At 31.4% G+C, this 19,971-nt stretch overlaps 2 protein-coding genes across 3 annotated transcripts; one reads left to right on the top strand and one right to left on the bottom strand.

Moving 5' to 3' along the window:
- The first annotated feature begins 5,798 nt into the window (after positions 1-5,798).
- Positions 5,799-8,221, top strand: LOC146906900 (ribosomal protein L7/L12 domain-containing protein). Of its 2 annotated transcripts, none has more exons than XM_085726119.1 (2): positions 5,799-6,017; positions 7,216-8,221. In XM_085726119.1, exon 2 carries the CDS (start codon positions 7,318-7,320, stop codon positions 7,966-7,968), a length of 651 nt encoding a protein of 216 aa, XP_085582245.1. In that variant the 5' UTR covers positions 5,799-6,017; positions 7,216-7,317; the 3' UTR covers positions 7,969-8,221. The 2 variants fall into 2 exon arrangements, with proteins under 2 accessions (XP_085582245.1, XP_085582246.1); XM_085726120.1 differs by lacking the exon at positions 5,799-6,017 and adding an exon at positions 6,049-6,165.
- A 3,796-nt stretch (positions 8,222-12,017) lies between these two features.
- Positions 12,018-14,531, bottom strand: LOC146906899 (putative glucan endo-1,3-beta-glucosidase A6). Its single transcript, XM_085723953.1, has 3 exons — positions 14,248-14,531; positions 12,813-14,114; positions 12,018-12,332 (listed from the first exon to the last, which is right to left on the bottom strand). The coding sequence occupies exons 1-3, from the start codon at positions 14,297-14,299 to the stop codon at positions 12,295-12,297; spliced, it is 1,392 nt and encodes a 463-aa protein (XP_085580079.1). The 5' UTR covers positions 14,300-14,531; the 3' UTR covers positions 12,018-12,294.
- Positions 14,532-19,971: the final 5,440 nt, after the last annotated feature.

The following is a 19,971-nucleotide window of genomic DNA, read 5'->3' as shown; positions in this document are numbered from 1 at the left end:
AAAAATTATTGATTTACGTTTGTTTTTCTCTTCATCTCCACATATTGGTTATTCCATTCTTCTTTTTTACTATGTTTCACACAATAACCCTTTTACATCTCTTTCATAATTCTTTCTCCATCATCTCCTTCATAAAGGATTTTTCATTCACTTTCAATTTCTTCTGGATTTAACATATTTTAAAATTGGAGATCTTGCGTAATGATTTGGTACTGAGGCGTTGGAGTGTAACAAAATAAATCATGTAAGGGAAAATAATGTTATTTTTAATTTAAAGAATTTGTAACCACATTATTACATAATTTTCCCTTACATGATTTTTTTTAATGGCAAATTTTACTTGCTCCCTCCTTAATTATAAGATCGATCATTTAGAAAGAAAAAATTGTCGTTAAATATAAGATCATCTATAAATTTTTAGATGCATTTATTATATATTTTTTCAAATATACTTCTTATTAATATTATCAATACATCTTAAAATATGAAAAAATAACGTTAAATATATCTATACACAAAGGATAATTGGTCAAATATACACATTTGTGACAAATTTATTACTTTAACAACTTTGTAAAATAGTCCTATAAAAAGATACAATGAGAGTCATTGTCAACTATCTTAATCCCTTAAAAGGGAACATGACAAGTAATTGTCATTGTCAATTAAGCTAAAAACAAATCAAACAATTTTTTTTTACAATATAAATGAATCAATTTTACTTTTAAAGTTTATTAGTATCTATATATCTTTGTAATCTAAGCTTGCATGGTTCTTATGTAAGTATTGTGTTGATGTGACACTCTACAAAGAGATCCCTTTCTCTCTTAAAACCTTGCAACTCTTCACTATATCAATTAAATGTCTAACCTCTCTTAAAATCTTGCAACTCTTTACTATACCAATTATATTATACAATTTCTTCCACAAAAAACTAATGCATTCAATGTCTAATTATATTAATACAAATTATCACAAAAATAATACTAACATAAATTGGTTATTTGGTCTGGCATGATATAATATGACATGTTTTTTTTTTTTGAAGGAGATATAATATGACATGTTGTCTTCTTTATGTCAAAAAATAAAACACATTGCCTTTGCAAGTTAAACAAGTTAAAAGAGTTGTAGTTACATAGATTAATTGTCTTTAGTTACAATTAGTATTTTATAAAAAGATGCAAAGAAGTGTTAATAAAGTATCAATAATAAAATGTCGCTTATAAAAATGATTTTTAAATGAAAGGAATTTCTCGATTATTATGTATATGGAAAATTTTTAGTGGTTTAAATAAATGATTTTCTAAGTCTCTATGTTGTTGATGTGTCATAAATCTTTGCTTTTTTTTGTTCATCTACTTACTATATTTCCTTCTTAATGCTACATTGAATTATTTTTTGTAACTCTTTTTACAATTTAACATGTTTTAATGTTAAATCATTCTTATAACTTCTCAAGCTTGTGCTAAAAAGCAATCCAATGGTTTCACATTTATATATATGAAAAAACTTTATAAAGCTTCTCATTAACAGTTTTGTTATGAAAATTTTGAAGATTACTTTTTATTCTTATTCATGACCTTTCATTTGCATATCAATAATGATAAATAAAAACGGTTATGTTAATTAATTATATCATATATAGGCCTTATATATGTACAATCTTTGGTAGGCATGTGAGTGTGAGATTTCAATTTGAGTGGACTCTATATATTGCACAAGAGGAATGATTTTGTCAAACTTCTTATCTATCGTGTAATTTTTTCTTCTTCTTCAAATTCAACAGGTGAGAGTATTGTAATTCATAGTTTGTGCTTTCAATTGTACCACCTATCAATTCATTTTTATGCAAAAATAATAAAGTAGAATTTGATATCGTTATGGTAATTAATTTCAAACTTATATGGAGCCCACTTGGGTTGGCCTGATGGTATTGGCTTGGGTCTTGAGAGTGTGCTCCTCCGCAAGGTCTCGGGTTCGATTCTCTCCGGTGTCAATTTAGGTGGGCTGAAAAGGTGGGCTGAAAAAATTCAAACTTATATGATATGATGGATTGTTTTGATATGATGGATTGTTTTGATACGTGTGAAATCCTGGAGGGTTTATGGATTTTTGCATAAATGATTTTGAGATGGTATATTGGTTTTTATGATGTATCTAAGATTGCACATACTTTCAAGAAAATCTCTACTAAACAAAGAAGATTGCACATACTTTAAAGAAAACCTTGCAAGAAGACAATTTCATAGTATATTTTTCTTAATTTTTGCAGGCTAAGAAGGAATTTTTTACTAGGAATATGATGGTAACGGATGAAAAGGTATTCTTAATAACTCTAATGCCATTATTCATTAAAAAATACTCTTTGATAACCTCATACTTTATGTTTTGTAAAGCAATCAACAAGTGCTACTAAATAAAGAAGATTGCACATACATTCAAGATAATGTTACAAAAAAATATAAATATTTAATATGTTTTCGTAGTGTGTACTATATAAAACAGAAAATTATTAGTAGATAAAATATGATCTCATTTTTATTATTATACGTGTTTTTTACTTCAATAATTTGAGTAAAAAATTAATTTCACAATATATTCAAAGGTTGGTGTGACATATAGTTTCATTGTGAATTGAAAGAAAATTTGATATTGGAGGCAGTCGGGACAAGAAACAAAGCAAGAGATGAATTATTATACGTGTAATTCATGCATGTGATGTGGTGGTTGTAAATGTAATGTTAGTAGGATATTGGCGAAACTTGGATTTGAGGTTATTCAAAAAGCTTATTTTCATACTTTTATCGTATATCATGTACCTAACGTGATAATTGTGTAACACTTTTATTTTATTGATAAATAATATTTATTCTTTTAAATTTGATATATAATATAAAATACTGCTTACGCATGACAACATAGTTTTTTTTGTTATTATATAAACTTGAATATGAATGTAATATATTTGTTAAATTCTTTATTGTTGAAGTCAAATCTATATAGTTGTTCAAGTATGATGTGTCATTGTACAAGTTCCTTTTAAAAAATTCTCATATTTTATAAATAAATAATATTCATGATTTTAAATAATCCTCAAATTTGATAAAATCAAATAATTACAAAAATAATATTATATATAACCACATTCTAATAAAACCCGTGCAAAAGCACGGGTTAAATACCTAGTTTGGAATCAAAAGAAACAAGAGTGACCGAACAACAATTTGAATGAAAAAGAATAACGGAAATAGGAACAAGGAATGGATTTCGATGGATGGTAACAACAATTGAAATTAATTTGAGTAGGTACTACTTAATTCGCAATTTGACTTAGGAATTAGGTTTTCTTTAGACAATATAATCAAATATCAATTACAAATTCAATATCAAACATCGACAATTAAACATATAATAACAACAGAACAAATTAAAACACGAATTTAACATGAATTTAGTAAATGATCATGAATAACAATGGAAAACAAAAGTCCTTCAATATCCATATGTTCATACAACCCTTATGGTGAATAGACACTCCCCCCTTACCTCTAGTTTGCGGAATTTGATGAATTCCTACAGTGAAATCTCTCTGCAGGTTCTTCACACTATGCATCCTTGCCTCTTCTCTCCACAACCCTAGTTTTCCTTTGATCTAATTTTTCTCTGTTTGTTGTAACTATCTCTCTCTAATTCTCTTCTATTTATAGGCTATAAGTGAGTTTGTTACTAATCTTTTCAGATTACTATATGTACCTTTAAGTTTGTTACTAATCTTTCTGTAATTACACAACCTTACTGTTTACTCCTCCCTTTGTCAATTTAATTAAAATGCTACTCAGCTTACTTTTCACACCTCCTTTTTTACCCAGTTTTACGAATGCACTGCTAATTGCACCCTATTTTCTTCCTAATTCTTATTTTCTCTCGTCTTTTAACAAGTCAACCAACTCATCTATTTTCCAATAAATACAAACAATTAAATAAATAAAATCACACAAACCAAAACTAATAATAATAATAATAATAATACTAATAAATTAATATTAAAAATCGGGGTGTTACAAACATCACACATTTACCTAAAACCTTAGGGTATTAAGTTTATAAATCATCATACTTATATGTTGTTCAATTCACTTTTTATGAGACTTCCAACCTCACAATTGGTACAACAATCTCTCCATCAAGTGTCAGTCATTCTATCCATTGCATAGGTTATATATGCTCCCTTTAAGTAAAATTTTGTTCATCCACATATATTTATACTTGCATCCCTGTTGTCGTTGCACTCAAAGGGACACACCACCTACCTGACCACCATTATTAGAAAGACTTTTGACACTTAGAATCGATTGAACCTTCTGTTGAACCATCTATTATGGTATCATTGTTAGGTCATATGGTTCTCAATGGATCATCCACATTGTTTGTCGCAAATATTTTTTTTCTTCAGATTTTCAATGCGTATGAATTCAATTTCTATCGCTATTTAGGATATATCATACATATGATGAATAAATTATCTAGGTTCTCATTTGTATTATTTTCTTCATATTAAAGAAGCTCGTGATGTGGCAACATGATGTTGGGCGAGTTGATATGATTATTTATACATATCAAATAATTGTACTCTAATATACCCTCCCAAAAAGAATATTTTGAAGAAAATATCGGATATATACACTATTAATGTACAAAAGTTTTACACATATATACAGGACCGTTCGAATAAAATTGAAGGCTCGGCTCTAATATTAAAAATGGCCCCTAATAAAAATAATTAATGATAATTTAAACAATTGCAAATTAACAATAAGCATTATTTTGATTTTAATTTGTTTTGTTTAATTTTTGTTGTTGTGTTTAATTTTTGTTGTTGATAGATGTGTGAATTTGACTTAACTTATCCATTTACTCTTTATTTTTGTCAAATAATAAGTGTTTGATTTAGACCTACATAACAAAAGAAAATGTTATCCTACATCCCAACAATTATACTCATACCCCTACACATAATTGAGGCCCCCATAAATTGGAGGCTCGATTCCGTAGAGCTCCTTGCACATGCCAAGGAACGGCTATGCATATATATTTAATAGAGTAACCTACTTGGACCCAAGCTTAAATAAAAATAATTTTGACACACACATCAAATTATATATTGTTTATTTATTTAAAAATTACACTTTGTTCAATTCTTTTTTCTTTTACATGTATATTGACTCATTCAATAGTGTATTGTTACATCGTATAGTTCAAAACACATAACTTAGTCATTCCTTAGTAATTGATGTGATAATACATAGTAGTATGTACGAATACAACTTTTAGTGCATATATCCATATTATATGTATGTGTAAAAAATCCCTAAAAGAAAAAAAAAATAATGTATACAAAATACCACCACAAAATAAACTGTATAAAAATACCAAAATTAATTAGTTTTTTTTTTTTTGACAAAACCAAAAATAATTAGTTAATTTATTTTTAAAAATGCCAAAATCAATTAATCGAATCTGTTCAAACAAAATTATAAACAAGTACTCCCTCCGTTTCAAAATACATGTTCAATTTTTGCAATGTGCACTATTCACTTGACTTACTTTGACCATACTTTTTAACTAATGTAGAAATACAAATATTAACATGTAAGATGTTGTTTGATTCGTCTCGACAAATATTTTTAAAATATTAAATTTTTATAATTTTTTACTTTAGATAATTAAAGATATTAACGGTCAAAATTATATATTGACATATGTGAAGTGGTTGATTTGGACATGTATTTGCAAAGGAAGATGTAGCATCTCATCTCATTTTATTATCGTAAATAAACTTTAGGTTTTCAGTTGCACTCCTTTTCGATCTCCATTGTCTGATGTAGCATCACATTTTCGAAATCTCCCCCACCGCCCGCCGCCACATCTCACCGTCTCAGCTCGCCGCCACATCTCACCGTCTCAGCTCGCCGCCGAACTGCTTCTTCCTCACCAACTCACTTATTTTTCTTCAGGTTTTCTCTTGTTCCATAATCTCTTTCTCTCTGCACGCTCTCATTCACGCAATTTTCAGTGTCTTGTGCCTCATTTCGACAATTTTTCAATGTCCTTGCTGTAATTTGATGAATCATTTATACCTAGCTTAATGAATTTATTCAACTGGTACTTTAAATATTCTGTTTTTACTTAATGATCTAAATGTATATGTTTTTCAATGTCCATTGTTATGTATTGATTAAGTTACTATTTGGCTTGTCTTTTTCAAAATATGAACTGAACAAAAAATGGTGTGGAGTAGGGCAGAGGATCGGGCAGTTTTTCCCCGACCCCTCAATTCTGCAGTCTCACTTCTAGCGGGGAATGGTGATTTGGGTAGGATTGGTGTTAGTTTCAGGAGTTAGGGACTTCGGGTTGGGAAGGAGGAAGACGAAATACACCGCCCACCTGCCCCGTTGCGATGCCTATTTGGAAGGTGTTAAGGATTTGTTTGTCATGTGATTTCCTGTCAGCTCGTCATTTTTTATATTTCCATATTATGTTACGCCGTTGACTCTGAGGAAAAAGCCTTTCTGCCTGTGGGAGTAAAGACTCTGTAGTGCATACATCTACCCTCCCCAGACTCCACGGTCTCCACCTAGTGGGAGCATTTTGCAGTAGGCCTTTTTTTAGGCGCTGTTTGGATAAATAATTTAATTTAGTGCTTAGCATATACACTTATCATGTAATTGTTTATGTATAAGCTATTTCTATAACACAAGATAAAGTAAAATCGAATTGTTTTCAAATAAGCTATGAACTGTTTTTTCTTACTAAAACTATAAACTGTTTTGATAGGCTATATTGGGTAACTTATGGAAATAAGCTGAAAACAATATCAGTTCTCTCAAACAGTCTAACAAGTTCTTATGTCAGTAAATAAGTCCAAATAAGTCAATTGAAACAAGCCCATATTGTCATTGAGTGGTTTCTAAATCGTTTAGGCTTCAAGCATTGTAGTATTGTACACTATAATGAAATCATTCTTAACCTGAGAGTATGTGTGGCATTGGGTCTATCTTACTTTAAGCTATAGTAATTTACTCCAAGCAACATGCAATGTAAATTTTTAGGGCAATTGCACAATTTGATCTGTATAAGATTAACATTATTTCAATAAGCTTTGGATAAGAATAATGTTTAATCAAAATGTTTTTTCTTTCATTCTGCTTTCAGGATATTTATGTATCGGAGTAGGAGTTTGGAAATCGCAATGTGTGTCATACAGAGCTGATTTGTCATCCTGAGAGTCAGAGGTAGAAACCATACAAGCCAATAATGAGTTTGCTTTTAAGAATAAGGCATTGTTTACCCAATAGTTTGTTGTATAGACAACCTCTTACTGCTAGCACTGTAGGGCTTAATGCTAGAACAATAAATACAAGAAACCTAGGTCAAGCTGCAAGGAAAGAGGAGGAGGAGGAAGATGTAGAAGAAGTTGAAATTGATCAACGAAGTCTCCCAACTGATTTTGATCCTGCAACATTTGATCCTACTGATCATCGTGGGCCTCCATCGGAAAGAGTTTTCAGGCTTGTTGATGAAGTGGCATCTCTAACTCTAGCTGAAGGTGCAGAATTGGGTCTCGCTCTGATGAAAAAAATGGGGATAAAGGAGATGCCCAATGTGGGATTTATGAAACCAGGATCTGTAAATTTGGCTGGAATGGCAGCAAAAACATCAGCAGAAGCCAAGGAGGAGCAAAAGCCAGAAAAAACTGTATTTGAATTGAAACTGACGTCCTATGAAGCAGCTTCCAAAATTAAGGTCATCAAGGAGGTTCGAGGTTTTACTGATTTAGGTTTGAAGGAGGCAAAGGATTTAGTGGAAAAAACACCTTCTATTATAAAGAAAGGTGTTTCGAAGGAAGAAGGAGAGCAGATAATAGAGAAATTGAAAGCTCTAGGCGCAATTGTCGTTATGGAATGAAGTGATGTATTGTGTTACTTAGAGAAATTTTTCATCTAAAATCAACAAGTTTAGAGGTTAGCTGAAATTTAAGAAAATCTTATTATTGTTAGCCAAAGATACCGCAAATTTTGCTAGTGTTGTGTTCCAGGTTGTGCTCATTTTCCCAATGGAATAAAAGTAGTATTCATGATTCTGAGATTGTTTAGAAGTTGCTATGAAACATTATCCTTTATTTTTCCCAATGGAATAAAAGTAGTATTCATGCTTCTGATATTGGTGTACATGCATATTTTGTACTTCATAGAAGAAAATTAGTGTTTTTTGAACTTTTTTTCCATCATAATTTTGGTGCAACCATGCTTGCTTATAATATTTGAACCAGCAACGAACCTTCATAGTAGGTAGGTGTAGAACCTCGCTTGAAAAGCACTAACCGGGGGAACAAGCACCATTTTCTGTAATTCATTGATAACTGTTCTATACTCTGGGTGCATTAGTGCATGTATTGTATATTTACTGTTTAGTTTTGGATATTGACAATAGCATGGAACTCAGCTACTGCCAGTAGGAAATAACTATTATCTTTCTCATTAACCAGTGAGCTACTTAGTAAAAGGGTTATTCTACTGACCTGTACGCTCATGCACTCCCAAATCGACCATGTTCAGTTGTAGTTGTGGTGTGTTCTCCTGGGACTGGGACTGTGACAGCATTGTAGGTGGATCACCATTGTTCCTTGTTGTAGCAAAGAAGATACATTGGTGAAAGCTATGTCCCAACTATTCCATATCTACACACAGCAACAATCACAACAGCCATTTGAGGGTATGACGTGTGATCTTGCTTTTCATCGCCATGTGAAATATTATGTGTAAGTTCTTCATTCGTAACCAATGATTAGTTGTTAATGTTAAAGTAGAAACATCAGGATTTTGGGTCCGTTTGTTTTGGATTTTTTTGAAAAAAAATCTATTTTTTTAATTAAAAAATCACTTTTTTTGTTTTTGTAGTGTTTGTTTTAGATTTTGAAAAAATCCATTTTGTTAAAAAAATCATTTTTAGGCTCAAAATGAAAATCTATTCCAAGTAGCTTTTCCAAAATCTATTTTTTTCTAAATACAAGGAGCTCAAGTGTAAGGGTTTCAAATCTTCAAAAAATGATTTTTAGGATAGTAAACAAACACAAATAGAATAGATTTTTTTAAAAATCTCTACAAAAAAAATCTCTAGATTCTTTTACCTCAAAATCTATTTTTTTTAAAGCTGAAACAAACGCACCCTTTGAATGCTTTGATGGAATGTGCTCATTTAGTCACCAGGAACGTGTTACTCATGGGTTTTGGTTATTAACGATACCAAAACCTTATGGGGACACATGCAAGGGTCTTAACTTGATTAATTGGATCTTCTCAATCGTAAAAATCATTTAGAAATTTATGTGAATTATCTCACCATTAAAATACATTAGACGCTAAAATTATAGAAATGTGACCCAAATGAAGGAAGAATAATAACCTTCCCCGAAAGCCTAAAAAAAATGCATATTTATTTTTTTCTGGAATAGGTGAATCCATGCTCATAACTCTCTCTTCCATTCGAACAAAAATCTATATAACTCTAAAAAAATTACAATTAAGATATTCGAAACTCGTGGACCACCAATAAGTAGTGGTTTGTCATGTAGCAGTCAAACATATCCCAATTCTCAAGCAAACATTACAACATGGTATACGAGCCTGACCAAAAACTTGTCTCATGCATGGTCCTTAATAGTCTACCTCTACACAAGAAAAGTCATTTTCTAGTGTGATATCTGAATCCTACACAACTTTTCACATTTGATATCTCAGCCATTTTTTATTGTTCATAGACCAATATGTGATTTTAGTCGATATATTTTGATATTTTCTAACCAGTGTAAGCAAATATTTTTAGTTCTTGTGAATATACCACGTCCAATATGTTTTTGGTCATGTATTTTATTTTAATCCCTACAAAATTGGTTCACATTGAAATCGAAATTAATCTCTGTAATATTTCATTTAGTTCTTATTTTAGGACTGTAATCAAATATCCTACATATATTATAAGGATCAGTTCCATTATAAATAAATTTGCATGACTAAATACAACAAGACCAAAAGCAAACTTTTAATTTTCACTAATTTATCAAGCTGCAAATATTTAATTATTCAGATTTGATTATCACTTATTAAATGGTCAAACTCAACTCAGAGACCTTTATTTTAGTGATGATTGGCACTTAGCGATTTATAAACTCATTTATCTGAATCTCTCAATAGCTCTTCGGTTTTCTCTCAATGGGAAGTGAACATCTATCAGGCTCTTCGAAATGACAGTTTACAGCTTTCAAAGTGTGCATAAATTGGAGCTTGTGCTGACACTTAAAAAAATTTCTCACATCCTTTTCAAGAAAAACGATAACATTAAACAAATTTAGCACATATGAAGGTTTTGAGACTTCAATTTTGCATACATACAGAAAACACTGTCATGTTGGCTAACTAGGATAAACAATTTTCCCTAAAAAAAAAAGGATAAACAATTAAAACTTTACATAAAAATTACCGTTTATTGTGCTAGCCAATCCAAAGGAATCCAAGTGTTGCAATAAATAAATAGAAATTGTATAGAAATAGTACTCCCTCCGTCCCGGAATATCTGACCCATTTACTAAAAAAAAGTGTCCCAAAATAACTGAGTCATTTCATTTTTCAATACAACTTTCATCATTCTCAATACAATATAACTCTAATTAATACTACTTTCATCATTCCCAATTCAATATATTTCATTTTTCCCTTTATTTATACATTTTTCTTAATCTGTGTGAAAAACCAAACTGGCTCAGATATACCGGGACGGAGGGAGTAATAAATAAAAGGCTTAAGTGCAATTTTGCCCCCCCTATTTTGACTGAATCGGAATTTTACCCTCCCTATTTTAAAACTCGGAATTTTACCCCCCCAATTTAATGTTTTTCGGAATTTTACCCCCTCTATTTTAAAACTCAGAATTTTACCCCCCCAATTTAATGTTTTTCGGAATTTTACCCCCTCTACCACATTATCTTATTATCCACCTAATTAATTATTTAAATTAAATAATTTTTAATTACAAAAAATAAACAACTTTTTTAAAAAATCGAAAAACACTTTAAAAAATACCTTAAAATGCAGAAAAAAATTCTAAAAAATACTAGAAAATAAAGATCAAATGTAGGAATTACAAAAAATAAATAAATTTTTTAAAAAATCGAAAAAACTTTAAAAAATACCTTAAAATGCAGAAAAAATACTAGAAAATAAAGATAAAATGTAGGAAATAAACCAGAATAAACGAAAAAATCCAAAAAAAAATACATGGAAAATTCCATTAAAAATACATAGCTAATATTTGGATGATCAGTTATTAGGTGTATTATTGCACTCGTATATTTGGCTAATGATCATCCAAATATTTACAGGTGCATTATGTTTTTTTTTCATGTATTTTTAATGGGATCTTTTTTCCATTTATACTGTTTTTCCATGTATTTTTAATGGAATTTTTTTTGTTTATTCTGGTTTATTTCCTACATTTTATCTTTATTTTCTAGTATTTTTTTCTGCATTTTAAGGTATTTTTTAAAAAAAATTTCGATTTTTATAAAAAATTATTTATTTTTTGTAATTCCTACATTTTATCTTTATTTTCTAATTTTTTCTGCATTTTAAGGTTTTTTTCCATTTTTTTAAAAAGTTATTTATTTTTTGTAATTAAAAATTATTTAATTTAAATAATTAATTAGGTGGATAATAAGATAATGTGGTGGAGGGGGTAAAATTCCGAAAAACATTAAATTGGGGGGGTAAAATTCTGAGTTTTAAAATAGGGGGGGTAAAATTCCGAAAAACATTAAATTGGGGGGGTAAAATTCCGAGTTTTAAAATAGGGGGGGTAAAATTCCGATTCAGTCAAAATAGGGGGGGCAAAATTGCACTTAAGCCTAAATAAAAACATTGTACTACATGACTTTATTCTAGCATCATGATGTGAAATAATGGTAAATAAAACATTGTACTTCATAACTTTATTCCAGTATCATGATGTCAAATAATGGCTACCGTTGCTATGCAAGTATCCAAAATCATTCATCAATGTAAGTTCCTCCTTTATGGGTCGAATGTTACTAGAGGGGGAACCTCACATTGATTAAATGAAAGCAACGTCGAACTACAATAAAAGTATTCCAAATTTAAATTTCCTGTTATAGAAATGTCAATTAATGAATGATTCAATGGAGGATGAAGAGAGCTCCATTTTCATGATTAGTCTCCTCCTTCAAAGTGTCACACTTGGAAACTTGCAAGATCCATAACCTACACATGTTCAAAAAAAGATAAAATAAAAATGTTAAGTAATGGAAAAGTATAATAAGGAAAACAAAAATAAGAAAATAATTTCGTACTCAACAAAGATTACATTTTCATTTATTAAATTAAAGTAGTTAAGTTTAATTTAACTGGATCATGTGCTTGTTAACAAATTAAGTACTTCAATTTAATTTAATGGTTATACATTTAGTGTAAAAAACATTTGATAACAAACATTTAGTCAACATGACATTTAACATCCATTATGTGGAACAATACTAAGAAAATCAACCAACAATTTTTTGTTGAAAAACTGACATTTCTTATATAAAAATGAAAATACCCAATTACTGTACTATTGTATTGTACTATTTAAGAATGAAATGCAACTCTATAGTTAAGTATAATCATAACTCACAATTAGAGGGTTAAACTAGACTAATTGTTTAGTATTAAAATTAAAATTAAAATTAAAAATGTACTTACTTGGATCCTTTGCAGTTTGAGTAGCAAGCCCATTAAAGTAACAAGTTCCTCCAATCTTCTTAAACTGAGCCCAGTAAGAACTAAACGCATAGCTAGCATGCCAAAAAACTGAATCGGGTTTAAAACACTTTTTCCCGGGTTGAACCGGATCACAAGTCCGGTTCCCCAGCGAGCAAGCATACGTCAACGCCTCCCCTAACGCTGTCACATTGCTCCCACGCACCGCCACACACCAAATCTTCCCTTTATATGGCTCATTATTCTCCGGTGGAGGAAGTGCTGGAAACTCCGACTCCGGTGTCTTCCCCGAAAGATCAATCTCATAAACCCTAGACCCGTTCGGATACAACAACCCAAAATGCCGCTCCGTACCTGGACCCGGTTTAATATTCTCATTAAACAAAGCAAATAAAAAACTCGGAAGAATTGAACCCGGTCTAGCCGGTGTCCCAACAACCGGTTTTTTCATAACTTTTTTAACAAAATTACGATTATAAGTAGCAGCATTAAAAACATTAGCACCAATTTGATCAACGTCACCACCATTAGGCCAACCCGTTTCCGCGATAAATATCCGAACATCCGGAAACCCAAGTTTCTCCATCGCAAAATAAACCGCATCCACCATCTGATCAAATAAATTCGTGTAAACCAAACCCGAACCCGGATCCTTAACCGTAACATTACTCTCTCTAAACAAAGCATAATCCAAATTAACATTAACCGGGTCGGAGCTCCAAGGAAAAAACGGATAAACATCTAAAAAGAAAAAAGATTTAGTCCGGTTTAAAAACCTAAGCATCGGTTTAATAACTTGAACCGCTATATCTTTACGAAACGCAGCGTTTGAAGGCGGAAAAGAAGTTTCTAGAACATCCATAGCAGAAGAAGTACCAACTTTGATTCTTTTGATTCTGAATTTTTTCAAAGAGTGTTTGATTCTACGCATCGCAGGGACGAGATGAAGCCACGTGGAGTTTGGTGTGGATGAGATGATTTCGTTTCCTACAAGGAGGTAACGGATTAGGGTTTGTGGGTAATAAGGTAGAATGTTGGATTTGATCCATTGGTCGGAGAGGGTTTGGTTTGATGAGATGTTTGTGATGAGTTCGTTTGGGAGCATGATTGAGATTTGGATGTTTGTGTTTTTTAAGGTTGTTAGGATTTGTGGGTTTGTGTCATAGATTTTGATGCGCTTTGCGTTTAAGGATTTGATTAAGGATAGTGATTTTGAAGGATTTGGTAGGTTGTTTCCTAGTTGACCGTAGCAGATACCTGGTTGTGATGAAAAAGCTGAGCTACCTGTGAAGTATATTAATAAGAAAAGTTAAGTTAATCAATGAAATCAATACAATAGAGATTAGTCTCTGCAGTTGCGAGCAGAGATACCCAGAGAGATGAGATTGAAGAAACTAAGAAGTGTTTTGTTACTTACTTGAAATGTTGTTGAGTAGAATGGAGAAGAGAAAGAGGAGAAACAAAGCCATTTTTGTTTTTGCTGTTTTTCTTTACACTCTTTCAGAAGTTGTGCTATGTGGTCATGTGTGTTTGATACTCTGTTTCTACTTTCTATTTTCAATGTTGGTGATGAGAGAAAAGAAAAGAGTAAAATGAAAAGGTTGTTTATTTTTTTGGGAAGATAAAAGAAAAAGTAGGAGATGTATGGATCCTGGAAATGGGTGGGATGTGTTGTGTGTATGAGAAGATTAAGATGAGACTATGGTGGTTTGATAAAGTGGGAAAATTTATCATTAATGAGTTGAACAATATGCAATGCAACGACTATATTTTGAACTAATAATTGGCTCTTTTTTTAATTGGTATCATAGAAAAAATTTGTAAATAAAGAGGAAAAGAAAGAGAACAGAGAGAAAAAATTGTGGGGTTCTAGTATTAATGATACCAATTTGTCTCATTATTTATTTATCTAACCAAATGCATTTATTTTTAAAAGAATTAATTTAATATGTAAATTTATATAAATGTATAATTTGTTAATGAATGTTAATTATTCTTTTTATCAATTACTATGAATTATGAAAGTACCAGTCAAGCAGTAGACATACTTCCTGCTATATATGCTGGCAAAGTACAAGGAGCATTGGGTGAGTTTCCAAGAAGGAGTGGAAAAGTAGGTGTGATAGATTAAATTGGACTAGTAGCCTGAAAAGGTTACATACACACCGTACGTATGGGGCAGAGCACAGAAGAAAGAAAAAAAAAACTAGCCGTTGAGTGCAAAAAAAGATCATGTGCGTGTAAATAATTTACGTACCTTTCAACATAGGGCATAGATTCCGAGGAACTTTTATATGAGGAAAAAAAGTACAAATTTATTTATGGATCTAGGTATTCTCATTTCGTCGGTCACGGTTAAGACCGACACAGCTGTCTAGCATCGGACAGGGACGGACACTTGTTTACATATCGATGAATAAGCTTTGCGAAACTAGATCAGCATTCCTTTAAGTGCATATACAGTTAAAACTCTATAAATTAATAATGTTAGGACTGAAGAAATTTATTAATTTAGAGAGTTATTAATTTATCGATAATAATTTATCGATAAATTAATAATTATTAATTTAAAGAGTTTTTAAGTAATTATACTGTACATACCAAACAAAAAGGCAAATTAGTCTATGCCTCTTAGAATTACGTTGCAGCGAATCTTGGAACTCAATGTAAATTAGTAACTATTGTGTTCATATGCATTGGAAATCAATAATGACTTTTGAAGTACAGTAAATGTAAACAAGAGGAACAAATGTGTTCAATGTATTCTTAATATATTTTTTTCAGTTTCTATGAATTATTAATTTATGATTTTCTTGGGACCGAAAATTATAAAGGGATCTCCCGAAAAATTATTATCTTATTATTTTATCAAGTTTTTCAATTTTTTACATTGGCCCAAGTCGGGACCGGACAAATTTATTATTTTAGAGAGTTTATTAATTTACCGAGTATTAAATTAAAAAGTTTCTACTGTACAAGGATTTGGGAATTAGATCTAACTCAGTTACACCATACACCCTCCGGTCACTAATATAAACAAAAATTTACTTTTTAGATACATTCAATTAATGATGTATGTATTCTTTATTATATCTCACATACATCATTAATTGAATGTATCTAAAAAGTTGATTTTTGCTTATATTAGTGATCGGAGGGTGTACATAGGCATAGATGGGGTAATCGTTTTATATGGTCCGATACAAAGTGAATAGTCAAGATCTCACACTGTGTTTGGTTGGCAAGAAATAGAGGCGAGAGAAGTATGAAAGAGATAAAGAGGAAGGAGATCCCACACTTCTCCTATTTGGGAGACCAAAGAAATAGGGGTAGCACTTTGGTGCCATTAATGGCACTGTGCCATTAAATCTGGGTCATACAAACACATTGTCATTGCATCTGGGCCACACAACACATCTATCTTGGTGCCATTAATGGCCCAGATTTAATGGCACGGTGCCATTAATGGCACCAAAGTGCTGCCCAAGAAATAAGGGAGAGAGACCAATTTGGTGTGGGTCCCACACTTTATCTCATTTCCTCAAAACTGCGAAGAAAGACACGAGAAATTCTGCTTTTCATTGTTTTCCCTTTTTTGCCCTTACTTTCTTGATAACAAATATGAGTGGCAAAAACATCATTACAACTGCAAATGAAGAAGATAACTTAACCTGAACACAATAATTAAGTATTAAAGAGTAAGTTGAGGAAGTGGAGGCCTATGTGGAGAAGTGTATCATTCATTTTATTTATTTTTTTACGCTTTTTTATTAATTGTATATCTTGGAGGTGGAGAAGGGGAATGAATAACTAGGAGTTGAATTTTATCAGAATTTTAATTAAGAGAATACAAAACACATAAATTCAACAAAAAAATGGATGTGGGGGAATGAAAGAGATGATTAGTGACTCGGCGAAAGCGATGATAAATGATAGTTATGGTTTTTTATTTTTTTGAAGTAGAAATGATAAGCGGTGAATACATGAATTGCTTAGAAATAAATAAAAAATTAGGGGTTGCATTGGTCGTAAGTCTGATAGTGGAGCTGCATCAATGGATTTATTTTAAAAAAGCAAGGGTATTTTGGTACTATCAAAAATAATTGACACTTCTTTCTTCTCTATTTCTTTCATCTTTCTCTTATACCAAACAATACTTTAAATCTACTCTATTTCTCATCTTTTTCTCTCTTATCATACTCTCTCTTATCAACTTATCTCTTCACAATCTCTCTTCTAAACCAAACACACCCTTACGGTGTGTTTGGTACAAGTGAAATAGGGAAGAGAGAGGTTGGGGAGAGAGAGATAGAAGAGAAAAAGGCTATTTCTTCACTTTGGCAGCAAAGAGAAACAGGGGAGAGAGAGATTTTTTAAGCATGGACCCCACATGTTTTAGCATCTCTCCTCATGTGCGAAGAAATAGCAAGGAAATCTCTTTTTCCAATTGTGTCCTTGCTGTGACATAAAGGAGAAATATATTTTTTCAAAATTTCAAAAATAAAAGATCAAAGATTAATAATTATGATTTTTCATACTCTTCTCCCGTTACCAACGGCTTCTATTCTACTATGGTACAGTAAGAAAATTCCTTATACTACTTTTACAAAAAAAAAACAAGATGAAGGTCAATCAAACTATCCAAAATTTTACGTGAGGATTATTCCATTCATTATACTTATAAACCAATATGCATGTAGCTTAATGGGTGTTGCGATTTGTTCAAGCTAATACTCAAATCGGTTGGAAATAAAAATAACACTACGAACGTAAAACTTCAACTTGTTCGGACTCTGGGAAAAAACATTGTGGGGGGATTTTTGGGGTTGAGTTTTATTATCTTAACATAAAAAATTAATTATCTAAGTTAAATTATATATTTAACTAATCAATTAAATTAATTTAGGTCAATTAAGTTAAATAAAGTATACTATTTCTCTTAGCTATCTAATTATAGTATATTATACACAAATATATAGGACTTAAGAGTGGTTCTTTAATTTTCTAATTTAAGGGTATTTTTGACATTTCAAAAATAAATGTATTTCTCTCTCTTCTATTTCTTTCATCTTTCTCTCATTCCAAACAATACATCAAATCTACCATATTTCTCACTTATTTCTCTCTCTCTCTCTCTCTTCTCTCAATCTCTCTCACGTATTTCTCTCTTCGCAACTTCTCTTCCCAACCAAACACACCCTTAGAGTCGTTGGATAGTAGATTCATGTCCGAGATTTGTTATTGTGGTAAACCGTGTGAATTTGCCACAACAACAAATTTTCGGTCCGTAACTACAAAACAAAAACTCTGAAGTCGATAGGTAAAAATCTAAATAGTAAAATATTTTTGATTTTTGGTCTGTTTCGATAAGACTTATTTTGAGTTTATTCAAAACAATTTATGCAAATAAATGAGATTTTTTGCAATATGCATAAGCTTGTCAATGTAGTTTATGGACAAACAGATTATGAAGATATAATTTTTCTTAGTGAAAACTTATAAATTAATTAGACTGATATTGTAACAAAAAAACAAAAAAAAAATGGACTAGTATAGATATACTATTTGGGTTTTAATATCTTGACCTAATTAGCTAACGAGATTCAACTCAACACTGGTTTGATTGTCGAAGTCATGTCAGCTCAGCTCCTCCTCACTCAACATTGATTTGACTCTTCAAGTCATGTCAGCTGAGCTCGCCCTCACTCAACGCTAGTTTGACTGTTCAAGTGACACCGACCAAGCTAAGCTCGCTCCAAATTAGGATGTGCAGATAAACTTGTTGTGGTTTTATTCTTATGTATCACAACATATCGCATAATGCAGTGACGTAAGCTACATATGTCATAATTCCACGTGTCTTGTGGGATAATAAATGTCTCTAAAAGAGTATCTCAACTTCACGTGCCTTGTATGAACGAGTTGAAAACAAGTTCACATGTTGTCGTACTCGAACCGAACAACCTATGAAAGGCTCTGGATCGCAACTTAATGGGCTGAGTGACCAATGAGAAGCCCATTAGGTTAACAAATTGAGGACTATAAAAAGGGATACTTATGAGGCATTTACATATTCGAATTGATATTTTAAACAATCTATTTACAATTAAGTTTTAAGTGTTATTGGAGCTCCACATATGTAGCTCCTCTAAACAGCTCACCGGTTGTAACTTGTGTTTACATACATGAACGTCTGCACCCACCGTAGGGACAATAAGTTCATACCTAGAATGCAAAACCGCCAAAGAAATTTGGGATACCTTAAAAACTCATCATGAAGGTACTAGTCATGTGAAAGAAACAAGAATCGACATCGAAGTACACAAATTTGAATTATTTAAAATGAAAGAAACTGAAACAATAGATGAAATGTAATGGTAGGTTCATTATTATTATGAATGAATTGCTCTCTCTTGAGAATAATTTCATCACTCATGAACGAGTGAGGAAAATGATAAGATGTCTTTCAAAATCTTGAAGACATATTGTAACTGCAATAACATAAACAAAGGATCTCACTAACCTTGTATTAGAAGATCTAATTGATTCTCTAAAAAGCACATGAAGTTCTACTAAAAGAGGATAAATACTTAAACAAAAACAAAACGATTGCTTTTTAAACAAATCAAGAGTCACTAAAACAAATGACGACAACATGGTCGAACTCCTAAAGGTCATCATGAACGAAACTTCTTCAATGCTAAAATCACGTCTTGCTTCAGCTGTTGTGGCGAACCCTTGCTATTTGTAATGACAAAGGGAGGATAACTTAAATGACTTTTGAAAAATGGCTTATTTGTTTTTATGTTCCTTTTATAATTCTTGTCTGTTTTTGTGTTTTTATGTTCCTTTTTAATTCTCTACTACTCTTATACTCGCGTGACATCAAAGAATGAATACTTGGTGAGCTGTTTTATCAAGAACGATCTTAGAAAATTATGAGAATTGAGAAAACATTTGTAAAGGCTTCAAATGAGGTAGCAAGCTTTTTGGTCTCATTTTACCCTTGCAAAATCAACTTAATAACACCATCAAAGCTACTCCTCTCTATAAATAGGAAGCATATGTGAAGAATCTAGGCATTGAGTCATTAAGAAAAATTCCCTACACTTGATTTTGATCTATCAAGCAATCTCAAAGG

Source organism: Medicago sativa, chromosome 7 (genome assembly GCF_051527215.1).
Source record: "Medicago sativa cultivar Bolivia chromosome 7, Bolivia_mono, whole genome shotgun sequence".
NCBI classification, from domain to species: domain Eukaryota; kingdom Viridiplantae; phylum Streptophyta; class Magnoliopsida; order Fabales; family Fabaceae; genus Medicago; species Medicago sativa.
The sequence above is the reverse complement of the archived record's forward strand: the minus strand, read 5'-3'. Positions and strand labels throughout refer to the sequence as shown.

What these genes read in the sequence shown, in the direction of transcription:
- LOC146906900 (XM_085726119.1), top strand. Translation starts at nt 7,318, where the DNA reads ATGAGTTTGCTTTTAAGAATAAGGCATTGTTTACCCAATAGTTTGTTG.
- LOC146906899 (XM_085723953.1), bottom strand. Translation starts at nt 14,299, where the DNA reads ATGGCTTTGTTTCTCCTCTTTCTCTTCTCCATTCTACTCAACAACATT. An exon ending in TCTACTCAACAACATTTCAA is followed by an intron (nt 14,115 to 14,247) that starts GTAAGTAACAAA and finishes TATACTTCACAG; the next exon opens with GTAGCTCAGCTTTTTCATCA. An exon ending in TCAAACTGCAAAGGATCCAA is followed by an intron (nt 12,333 to 12,812) that starts GTAAGTACATTT and finishes GAACATGTGTAG; the next exon opens with GTTATGGATCTTGCAAGTTT.